The 12,489-nt window shown below is 46.0% G+C and overlaps 1 protein-coding gene across 1 annotated transcript in view; it reads right to left on the bottom strand.

The window, feature by feature from the left end:
• The window catches only part of GRHL1 (grainyhead like transcription factor 1), a 57,934-nt gene that overhangs the window by 16,968 nt on the left and 28,477 nt on the right, over positions 1–12,489 (bottom strand). Inside the window, exon 8 of the mRNA XM_040496044.1 lies at positions 3,504–3,662. Within this exon, the coding sequence (XP_040351978.1) occupies positions 3,504–3,662 (159 nt within the window). The remainder of the gene's footprint in view (positions 1–3,503; positions 3,663–12,489) is intronic.

The raw sequence follows: 12,489 nt of genomic DNA, 5'->3' as shown, positions 1-12,489 counted from the left end.
AAAGAAAGAAAGAAAGAAAGAAAGAAAGAAAGAAAGAAAGAAAGAAAGGAAGGAAAACCTGCACATCAAAGGAAATAATCCACAAAACTAAAAATTTAGCAACCTATGGAATGGGAGAAGATATTTGCAAATGACACCTCTGATAAAGGGCTAGTACCAAAATCCATAAAGAACTTTTCAAACTCAACATCCCCAAATAAATCATCCACTTAAGAAATGGGCAGAAGACATGAAGATATTTTTCCAAAGAAGACATACAAATGGCTGACACATGACAAAATGCTCGATATCACACATCATTAGAGATATACAAATCAAACCCACAATGAGATACCACCTCACATCCGTCAGAATGCCTGAAGTTAACAATTCAGGAAACAACAGAAGTTGGCAAGGATGCGGAGGAAGGGGAACCCTCTTACACTGTTGGTGGGAACGCAAACTGGTGCAGCCACTCTGGAAAACGGTGTGGAGGTTCCTCAGAAAGTTAAAGACAGAACTATCCTATGACCCAGCAATTGCACTAGTAGGTATTCACCCACAGGATACAGAAATACAGATTTAAAGGGGCACATGCACCCCGATATTTATAACAGCATTATCAACAGCCAAACTATGGAATGAGTTCAAATGTCCATCGACTGATGAACGGAAAATGTAGCAGGTGCGCATGCGCGCGCGCACACACACACACACACACACACACACTGGAATATTACTCAGCCATCAAAAAGAATGAAATCTGTCGGGGCGCCTGGGTGGCTCAGTCGGTTGAGTGTCTGACTTCGGCCCAGGTCATGATCTCACGGTCTGTGGGTTTGAGCCCTGCGTCGGGCTCAGTGCTGACGGCTCAGAGCCTGGAGCCTGCTTCCGATCCTGTGTCTCCCTCTCTCTCTGCCCCTCCCCCGCTCTCACTTTGTCTCACTCTCTCAAAAACAAATAAATGTAAAAAAAAATTTTTCAAAAAGAATGAAATCCTGCCATTTCCAATGACATGGATAGAACTAGAGTGTATTATGCTAAGCAAAGTAAATCGTGGAATTTAGGAAACAAAACAGATGAACATAGGGGAAGGGAAGGAAAAAGAAAAGAAAAGAAAAGAAAAACAGAGAGGGACAAGGTGCCTTGGTGGCTCAGCTGGTTAAGCATCCAGCCCTTGATTTCAGCTCAGGTCACGATCTCATGACTGGTGGGACAGAGTCCCACGTTGGGCTCCGCACTGACAGCATGGAGCCTGCTTCAGATTCTCTCTCTCCCTCTCTCTGCCCTTCCCCTGCTCACTTTCTCTCTCTCAAAATAAGTAAGTAAACTTAAAAGAAAAGAGAGAGAGGCAAACCATAAGAGGCTCTTAACCATAGAGAACAAACTGAGGGCTGCTGGAGAGAAGAGGGTTGGGGGATGAGCTAGATGGGTGATGGGCGTTAAGGAGGCCACTTGCTGTGATGAGCAGAATCACTAAATTCTACTCCTGAGACCAATACTACACTAGATGTTAACTAACTTGAGTTTCATTTTTTTTTCAAGTAGACTTCACACCCAGCGCAGAGCCCAATGTGGGGCTTGAGCTCATGACTGTGAGATCAAGACCTGAGGTGAGATCCAGTCGGACACTTAACCGACTGGGCCATCCAGGTGCCTCTGACTTGAATTTAAATAAAATCTTGGAAAGAAAAAACAAAACAAACACAAAACAAAACAAACCCAAATTCGTTTAAGATCATGAATCGATACTGTTCCTTCTCTGAGAAACTGCTTGTATTTTTACCATCTGACACGGAAAACTCCAGTTCATTCTAACTCATGCTGACATGGTCTAATACAGATATTCTAAGGGTGATCCATGGACCAGGATAAGTCCACAAACTGTCCGGTCCCAGAATGATACATCAGAAATAGAGTAAGCGCTTGGGAAACAACTAGAATAGTTTTAAGTCTGTTGAATCAAATAATAAAAAATTGGGGCTTATAGTTTGTAGGCTTTGGACACCTCTTTAGGTTTTCTTTTGCCTGATAAAAGGAATGCAGTATGAAGGAAAGAAATGTGCCTTGGGGTCAGAAATCCCGGCTCCACACTTGATGTGACTCGTCATTTGTAAAACGCAGCATACATGGAAGTCCTGTGGTGGGCAGACTAACAGCTCCTCAAAGATGTAAACACCCAAATCCTCAGAACCTATGAATATGTCAGCTTGCACAGCAAAGGAGACATTAGGTTGCTAATCAGCTGACGCTGAGAGAAGGGTGAGTGTCCGAGATGGTCTGTGTCAGCCCAGTATAATCACAGGGTCCTTAAAAACAGAAGAACCAGACAAGGACATGTGACGACAGAAGCAGTGTCAGAGGGATGTGATGTGAGTCTCCCGGCTTCGAAGGGGGAAGGGACCACCAGCCAAGGAATGTGGGTGCCTCTAGAAGACAGAAAGACAAGGAAACATTCTCCCGTAGAGACTCCAGAAAGAGATACAACCTTCTAACAGCTCGATTTGTGCCCGGCGAGATCTGCGTCCGACTTCTGGCCTATAGAACCGTGAAATCACCAATGTGTGCTGGGGGCGCCTGGGTGGCTCAGCTGGTTAAGTGTCCGACTCTTGGCGCCCACAACCCTGGGATCATGTCCTGAGCCAAATCAAGAGTCGGACGCTCAACTGACTGAGCCACCCAGGGGCCCGCCTTCTAAGAATCTCAACAATAAAGAGGGTCGGTTGGCTGGTTTACAGGCTAAAAAGAGGGGATGGCAAAGAATGTGGCCCACGATTTCCTGAGAGGGAAAAGTCACAGCCGTCTTCAGTCTTAGTTCAACGGAGCGCTCACTTCTATGGCCAACATGCAGGTCCCAAGCAGAGCGCGGTCTGCAATCTTCAACGCCCAGCAGGCCTCCCCGCGGCTCCCTGGATCTCATCCAGCCCAGCCCGCGGCTCCGCACCTGACAAAAGCGATCGTTTCCTCTCCAGAGGAAAGAAATGATGCCGAGATCATTTGGGCCTATACTTTCTCTTTTTGCCTCCTTGCTGCTGTGCAGAAGAAACTGAATCTCACCTTCTCCTGCTTCAGCCCGCTGGCCGGCGACTTACCAAAGGGCCGGGAGCAGGGGTGAGCCAGTTAAAGAACAGCCCTTTCCGGTTATCCGCATGGAGTCCACAGACACCAAGTTCAAGAAATCCAGCACGGCAGCCGCTGTCTACAAGTCCAGTAAGCTGGGCGCCGCCTACGACCGAGCTCATGGCTCCTACGCGTACCGCCTGACTCTACCGACACGCCCAATGAAACGTACTCACTGGGCCTTCTAGTGTTTCAGTTAAAATGAGATTTTTTCCCCTCCCCGATATAATGCGTCTTTGCATGGCTACCACAATACTTTCTCATTTAAAATAGGCTACTTGGTATTGTCAGCAATACGTTTACGTCAGCCTTAAATATTACGAGGACCTTGGTCATCTTCTGGGAGAAAGAGTAAAACTCACACGCTTCATTCTAAGGGTCCCTACCCAATCTGACAATCTTACCTTGTCACAGAAGACTTTTATCTGGCAGTACGCCCGGTGCACAGGCTTGTTGCTACGGTTGTTATAACTATAGGTGTCAATTTGGATGTTAAGAGGCAACCCCTTCACGCCTTTCTGAGAAGAGAAATCTGTGCTTAAGCAGTTGACAGAGATGAAAACCTGCAGAGGGAAAAAAAGGGCATTGTAAGTAACGGGCACCAACAGTCAACCTTAGCAGAGCTTGCAAAAATACTAACATCACTGAAATCACTTAAATATGTTCTAAATGACAGCTCAGCTGCTCACTTAAAAGAAACTTTTTAAAATAAAGGGTTTATTTCAAAGCTACTTTTGGTCAGAGGAATGGCAGACCTTAAGGGAAAAAAACAGACAGCAGCTTTGCTTAGCATCATACTGTGGAAGAGGCTGGACGTCTTTCTCGATGTCATTTTAAAATATGACCAATAGCCCACGTTCTCTAGACAGCTGGTCTGGAGCTCAGTACCAACTGAGAACCTGCCCGTGTCGTGTCTACACCACCTCTGATGGCCTGTAGTTCCCTATGCGTGTCCTAATATTTGGGAATTTATGAGATCAGTGAATCACACTATTAAAGCGGCACTGGAGGTTGTTGCTTAGGAGAGACTCAAGTGAATCTTGGTACACCGAAAGAACATGCTCCATTTCCCTCTTTTTGTGTGTGATACGGGTTTTAACCTCTCATACGTGGTCACAATGCATTCGAGCTCTCTTTCAACCATCCAGTTTTAGAATTTGTATCTGGTGCGTGAGCACCACACAGTGGATACTACTGGAATTACAGTTTTAAAAATCGGCGCCTTTCAAAGACCCGAGACCCTTAGGCTGGACTCCTTCCAGTCCAGGGGCCAACAACTCCCAGCCCTAACACCACGAACAGATCTACCACAACAGCGCAGGGTGCCACTGGCTGAACCGAGACCCGGACAGGGAGAAGTTTAAGCCAGAAGAGTGGGGGGGGGGGGGGTTCTGAGAATGCAGATAAAAGAGAAGGGGGTGGGAAGGGTAAGGAGAAAAAAGATTGTAACCGTAATGATGAAGATCTCACCGCTCTCTAGAAGGTTTGCAAATGCCGAAACAGGAGTTTTATTCTTGTTCTAGTCTATACGTTATTTTCAAGAAGGAAAAGACCAAAACGCCCGAAAAAGACTCAGAACTTGTCCACATTAACAGACTGAAAAGTCGTCTCTCACTGTGTCCCTCAGACCAGGCTATTTACCGTCCCCAAAACACACCTCGAACGTCCATTCCTGCCTCACATCTCTGTCCTTGTCCCTCCTCCTCCTGTGTCCCTCTGTCCCAGTCCGAGCCACCTCCACAGCTCCTCCCTGTGTCTCCCTCCACCTCTGCAGGCACGTGGGCTCCGGTGACACCTCCAGAGACGGCTGCCACTCACCCCCCACCCGTGTCGTGAAGCCCACAGCGGTGAGCACCTAACGCTTCCAGACCCGCACGGGGCACTCACTTTATACACACGCTCTCATTTCACAACCCTGAGCGACAGTTAATCCTTCTTTTCCAGGTGAGGCTCAGAGAGATTTTTTTTTCTAAACTGTCCCCAGGGTAGAAAGCAAAGGGCTGGAATTCATATCCGGGGCTCCCCCCTTTACACCTTGTGACCTCGCTTTCCCAAATCAACTTTGTACCCGAATCACCTGGCTTTTCTTCACTACCTGGAACGGTCTGCCATTTTTACACGCAGCGCCAAGACGCAGCAGGCAAGCCCCTTGCTCTCTACACGGCAGCTTCCTCGATACGGAGGAGCACAGTGCCCGGCCTAGGGTTGCCTTTCCTAGCCTGCTACCATTTTACTTCCCACTTAACTCATTTTCAGTAAATAAACAAAATGCTTTCATTTTGAAAAACACCGCAATCTAGATATACGGGCCAAAAGCGGTACATAGGAATTTCAAATCCATTACGGAAACCTTGTGCTTTGACTTGGTCTCTTTTCCTGTACTGCTGACCCTTGGACAACGCAGGGGTTAGGGGTACCAACTGCCCCCCACTACCAACAGTTGAAAATCCACGTGCAACTTCTGACTCCCCCCAGACTTAACTACTGCTGACCAGAAGCCTTCCCAATAACATAGTCAATTAACGCATATTTTGTCTATGTACTCATATGCTAGAGCCTTACAGTACCTTTCTCTTAATTTTTTCAGTTATTTCTAGGCTATGCAGTTCATCTGCAAGTTTTTTCAACTTGTTGCAAATTAAAAAAAAAAAAGTTTCCCATATATTTATCGGAAAAAACTGACACGTAAGTGGGCCCGCGCAGTTCAAATCTGTGTCGTTGTTCAATGGCCAATTGTATGCTGTTAAAAAACACTTCACGTACGATGTATGAATCTGAGTTCAGGAGACAGGCTGTGGAAAGACAAAATAGGAAGGCAGACAACAAGACAGACAGCAAGACAGTAGTCCCTGTGAACATCTGAGCCCATCAGGTAACCGAATCACTGTTATTTTTTCATTTTATAACCAAATGGAAAATCTAAATTTCTCTGGCTCCATTTATGACTCAAAAACAGCAGCCTGGGAAAGTTACACTTCACCCTCAACAATTCCAGGAAGGCTCTGACCCAAAGTGATATTCCATTTACAAGAGGATTTCACAGTAATCCAACCTAAAACCTAACCTCCCCTTGCTTCCCAGTGTCAAGTTTCTATTCAAAGCAAAACTAAGCAGGAACCAAATCCTAGGATCAGCTTGAACACGGAGCCTTCAGAGGGACATTACCCTTTTACTGAGGATTACTGGCAACTGCTCTCTTATGCACATTCTTCTATGTTGAAAATCAGTTCTTTCCAAACTTGGCGGTATTTCTAAACGCAACAAAGAAAAGCTCACAGCATTCCTAACTCAACGTTAAAAACCACCACCTCGTCTAGAGAAATACGTAAACACGGCCGTAAACAGTGAACAAGATGGGCAGCGTAAGCATTCCAGGCCAGGGACGTGAGGTACGAGAAGGACGACGGGCCGAAGACCTTCAAGAAACGGGGGGCGGTGCTCCTTGAAGCCTCTTGCTTCACGGCAAGAACCGGCAGGGCAGTCCCGGGTCCACGCTGCCACCACTGAAGGGGACACATCTGCTATGTGTAAGCCTCGACTGAAAACCGGCAAGAGTGCAAAGATGCCTTGTGTGTGTGCTCTAGCAAGGGGTAACGTGGTCAACGGGAAGGGAAAGCCTTTGGTCTGAAAACGAAAACACTGGAGTTTCAGCTCCAACGCGGATTAGTGCCGTGACCATGGGCGAGGTCCTTGCCTGTCAAATGCAGGTTGTATTAGATGACATTTGGATCACTTTTTTTTCCTTTTAAAGTTTATTTATTTTGAGAGAGAGAGAGAGAGAGAGAGAGAGAGAGAGAGAGAGAGAGAGAGCGCGCGCAGGGGAGGGGCAGAGAGGGAGGGAGAGAGGAGAATCCCAAGCAGGCACGGCGCGGTCAGCACAGAGCTGGAGGCAGGGCTCCAACTCCTGAACGGCGAGGTCAGGACCCGAGCGGAAATCGAGTCGGACGCTTAACTGACTGAGCCACCCAGGTGCCCCGTGTCTCGATCAGTTCTCTTGAGTCCTAGGATTATACTTACGTTAAAAGATTGTGAATGCTTTTTTCTCTACTATGTATTTATTAGGGACAGTAATTTTGTGTAATACATTTATCAATTTTTTTTTTACCAATCATGTAATTTTAAAAGTACCGTGTAAAGTTGCCACTTCGAGTAATTATATGAACTACTTGTACGGAATTAAGAATCTTATAAAGCGGAGGTTCATAAAGCATGGCGCCAGGAACATCAGCACTGCCTGGGAACTTGGATGCTTCAGGTCCCTGACTCAATCAGAATCACCCGGAGGACGTCAGCCCTTCCTGGAGACAGTAAAGCCACATCTAGAGGTTGTGCTGTCATTGGCCTGGGGTGGGTTCCAGACACAAGGCCTTCTTCAGGTGCTCCCCAAGTAATTCCAGCAATCAGTCAGGATAAAAGCCACGGCCGTCAGGTGATTAATCTTCTGTATACTTACCGCTTTGATCCACCAAAGGCCTCCTCTGACTCCAAAACTCTGAGGTGATTAAAACAAGCCCCAACATATGGTTTCCTTTCTTTGAAGACTTCAGATATTCCTACGTGTATTTCTAGTATCCCCTCAAGGTTTCTTTTTGATTGAATTTTTTTTTTTTACAGAGGTATAACCCTATCGAATAATAATATTCATTCAACCAATGGAAGGATAAAGATAAAAGCATCTGCTCAAACTTACTATTCAGTAAGGTCATACAAATCGTCAGAAACCCACAGTTCATGAAATAGTGACCAGACAAAAACCTATTAAAACTCTATCAAATTTGGGGTGCCTGGGTGGCTCAGTCGGTTAAGTGTCTGACTCTTGATTTTGGCTCAGGTCATGATCTCATGGTTGGTGCGTTCGAGCCCCACGTCTGGCTGGGTGCTGACAGCGTGGAGCCCGCTTGGGATTCTCTCTCTCTCGAGACCCACCTCCTCCGTGTGCCCCTCCCTGACTCGCGCTCTCTCTCAAAATAAAGAAATACGGTTAAAAAAATATTTCAAACAATACTTCTGTTTATCCCTCACGTGACGTGCGATTTTCGCAGGGGCTGATGTGTGCGGGTGAACCGTGCATTCGGGTGACCTGTGGGGTCACCCCCACCGAGCTGCCAAGCCCTGGAGACAGAGACAATGCTGGGCCAGCCGTTTCTGGTGCCTGGTGAGCAGCACATGTTTTTAACCAAAGAAGGACGATGCAGAGGGAGCAGTGAATAAATGGGGCTAAGGTGGCATACAATGCAGCCACATAAGACAGCTGTCGCCTGTCGGTATAAACCAGGAGGCGGCTGGATTTTGTGTGTGAAAGGGCCCAACGGTGTTTCGGCCTTCGTGGATGCAACCCGGCAACCCCTCAGTAACAAGGCAGAGCAGCCACAGGTGGATGTTGTGGTGCTGTTTTCAATAAAACTTTATTTACATAAACAGCAGCTGGCTGGCCAGGGTTTGCAGAGAGCTGCGGTTTGCTGAGCCCTGATCTAAATAAACCATTCTCTAAGGTGCTCGAACACTAATTGACCGTTATATCACATCACAGCGTAGTTAGGAGCGAGGAAGGATTAGTTCCCTTTTTGCAATTCAGTATTTCCACTTTCTATACAAGTGACTCCCTAAGAAGGAGCTCCCGCTGACGTCTCACTCTTCCCATGAACCACACATTTTATCAGTACAACCCACACCCACAGAAGGGACTAGGGTAATTTTAAGGGAGAAGTTGTTTCTAGGGAATCTTATTTAGGAAGGTGACAAATCTTTAATCAGCAGCACCCAAAGCAGGTCGGAGGCCAAGTGTAGAAACGAAAGGCAGAGCTCGCGTCCAGGTCTGGGGGGAGGGGGGGCAACAAGGTGGCTACAGTCTGCTCCTCGCAGCGCTAACACCGGGATGGGTTCTACCTAATGGGCGACACCCCGAATAAGCAGGACAACAGGCCAAGTCACCCAAATCTGGATAAAACGAATATTCAGGCCATTGTCACTGTGCAGAGAAAAATACTTCCTAAGACGTGATCATAGAAAAGCTGCCAATATCTTCCCCAGAGGGTGGGAAAGAGGTTCAAAGAAAGAGAATTATTACAGGTTCACCTCCTCCATGGAATACACGCATGTGATAACCTCTTCTCTGTTCACACTTCCTTGTCACTGATTTTGAGGAAAAGTCTGATTTTATTCAAACAAATGAAACATAAATCTTTGAAGACGAGCATCCAATGCTCCCAACCAAAATCGCTAGGAGAGAGAGAGAAAAAAAAAAAAAAAAAAAACAACCAACCACAGAATAAACTGCTAAACAAGTCAAAGATGCTCTGCAAGATTCCTTTTCAAACGTCCAGCCCATTTTTCTAATGTAGTTCCTCATTCTTGGCTGAGAATTCCCGCACTTAAAACTTTTCAGAAGATTAAATTTTGTTTTCAAACCTCAGCTGAAAATTGATGGAAATTGATTGAAAAGATTGGTATTATCAAAGGCTTAACTTGTACTGATTTTTTTATTCCAAATGCTTGCAAGTGCAGAACCAACAAGAAATCAGATCTTGACCTAATTGCTGATGCTTTTTCCAGGAAGCTTGTGGCAGCCGCGCACTATTGTGCCCAGAGCTGGGGGCCGCTGTCCCCGCTGTTACTTCTCAAAAGGGAAGAAGGGAGGGGGACAAAGACACTCGGACATAGTAAGCTCAAAACACAGGCTGCCCTCAGAGGTTCATTTCCCAGCCAGTGAAGCGAGGGCAACAGAGAACATATTTTATAAACCCCCAACTCACTTTGGGGGCTTCATTAACACAATAAACCAAGGCACAATGCTGGTAAAACATGCTGACCGTCCCGTCTGAAGAGAGCACTCAGATTTGTGAGCTTTCACAAGTGAATGTGTGGGGAGAAACTACAGAAATATAATTTCACAGAAAGTGTTAACAAAGCACTTGAAATTTATCAGTCCAAAGTTACAAAAATTGTAAGTATTGAATCAGAAGCCAAATAATGGAACTGGCCGACTTAAGTACACTATATTAGGATATTTTTCATGAACAAAAAGCCTGTTCGTTTTAAAAGATTTACCACAACTCTAATACTCATTCTCTATTATTATTCGTGTACAAGAACCTGACATCCAAATAATATAGTCTTAATTTTTTTCCCCACTAAGAGATTTGGGTAGGGGCGCCTGGATGGCTCAGATAGTTGAGCGTCCCACTTTGGCTCAAGCCATGATCTCAGTTCGTGGGTTCGAGCCCCATGTCGGACTCTGTGCTGACAGCTCGGAGCCTGGAGCCTGCTTTGGATTCTGTGTCTTCCCCTCTCTGTCTCTGTCCCTCCCCCACTCATACTCTGTCTCTCCCTCTCTCAAAAATAAATAAACATTAAAAAAAATTTTTTTAAATGAGGTCTGGGTGGAATTTTGCATATTTTTATAACATTGCTGCTAGAATGGTGAAAATGATTTTCTTTTAATTTTATAATTTAGTTTATTCAATGAGTGGAACAAAAAAGTAAACCTTTAGATTTGCTAAGACATGAACCACCCTCATAACAGCTGGGATAAAGTTTTCTTTTTAAGACGTCTGATTTTTATTACTTTTTAAAACAAATTTTTTAAATATTTGTTTTGGAGAGAGAGAGAGACAGAGCACGAGCAGGGGAGGGGCACAGAGAGAAAGGGAGACACAGAATCTGGAGCAGGCTCCAGGCTCCGAGCTGTCAGCAGAGCCTGATGCAGGGCTCGAACCCATGAACCGTGAGATCACGACCCGAGCCGAAGTCGGACACTTAACCGACTGAGCCACGCAGGCGCCCCCAAGAGATCTGATTTTTAAACTAAAACAATGTAACACAGTGTTAGGCTCATTACATGAGGGATCACGGGAACTCGTCCATGTAACATCACCTCAATGGCCCAGAAAGTGAAAGAGGCTAGATAAATCATCATCACCGTCAGTGGTTCACTTCCCTCTGACGGAAGGGATCCAAATAATCAAGGCCGTCCAAAATCTAGCTCCCAACTCCCACCCCAGCTCATACCTCATTCTCTACTGACATCGCCCATGGATAAAGACCAAGGTCGATTGACAAAACTGCTCTGAGAAGCATTCCCTAATGACCCAAACAGAATGACAGCCGTTTCACTACTTAGCAAGTTGTACTTAAGAAGCTTCCCTCCTCTCCCCCGAGACCAGACTCGGAGCTTCGGTTTGGGGCAAAGAGCCACATCTCTATACCCTTGTCACCTAGGCCAGAGAGAGGAACAAACAGGGGTGCTGAACGTGCCACCTCTCTACGTAACACTTCGGGGACTCTGCCACACTGTAAATGTAAGTGCTCTAAGGCCCTCGATGGCAGAGGTTGTTCCACGGTTTTCCAATGTTTTCCGGCGTTTGGGGCGCCTGCGGGGCTCAGTCAGTTGAGCAGGGACTCTTGGTTTCGGCCCAGATCACAGCCTCACAGTTCGTGAGTTTGAGCCCCGTGTTTGGCTCTGCATTGGCAGCACGGGGCCTGCTTGGGATGGATTCTCTGTCTCTCTCTCTCTGCCCCACCCCCTGCTCCCCGCCCCTCTCCCTCTCCCTCCCTCTCTCTCTCTCTCTCAAAAATAAACAAACTTTTAAAATGTTTTCCAGTGTTTAGCACATTTTTTGTATTTCTCCCAATGCCTCTTACACATCGGTACTGAATTAAAGGCTGGTAATGACAGAAAAACCACGGGTCTGCAAATAGCTACACAGGATCTCTAAATCGTAATTTAGCAACTGTCAAATCCTCACAGAACTTAAAATACACACAATACTGCCCCTCAAAAACAAAATACTCAATAAAAAAGAGCTGATCTCAATTTACACAAACTAACCCTTCTTTCTCCCAACCCCAAGTAGAGAGCCCTCTGGACAATAAAATGGCTACCGATCAGGTGACCAAATGAAACAAGAGACTGCTTCGGTGACATTAGGCGATCGCCAAGCACAGTTATCACTACGAATCTTACTCATTTCTTACTAAAAACTTTTCTATAGCTCACCACTGGCTACATAATAGCAACTAAATTCCTCAGCATTCAAGATGCTATGGGTGATGCTGATGGACCTTTCCAGTCACGTTTTCTACTGCCTACTGCGCTATTTCTCCAATGTCAATAATAGATGTATCCTTTTTTTCCCCAAAATGTTTGACTTCTTTTGGAGAGAGCATAAGTGGGGGAAGGGCAAAGAGAGAGAGACAGACAGAGGAGCTGAAGCAGGTTCTGTGCTGATAGTAGAGAGCTCGACATGGGGCTTGAACTCATGAACCGTGAGATCGTGACCTGAGCTGAAGTCGGACACTCGACCGACCGACTGAGCCACCCAGGAGCCCCTACATGTATCCTTTTTAAAAGAAAAAAAAAAAAAAATTAAAAAAAAAAAAAAAAGGGGCGCC

Source organism: Herpailurus yagouaroundi, unplaced genomic scaffold, assembly GCF_014898765.1.
Source record: "Herpailurus yagouaroundi ecotype Mexico unplaced genomic scaffold, PumYag 188, whole genome shotgun sequence".
Classification (NCBI taxonomy): Eukaryota; Metazoa; Chordata; class Mammalia; order Carnivora; family Felidae; genus Herpailurus; species Herpailurus yagouaroundi.
This window is presented reverse-complemented; position numbering and strand designations above follow the sequence as displayed.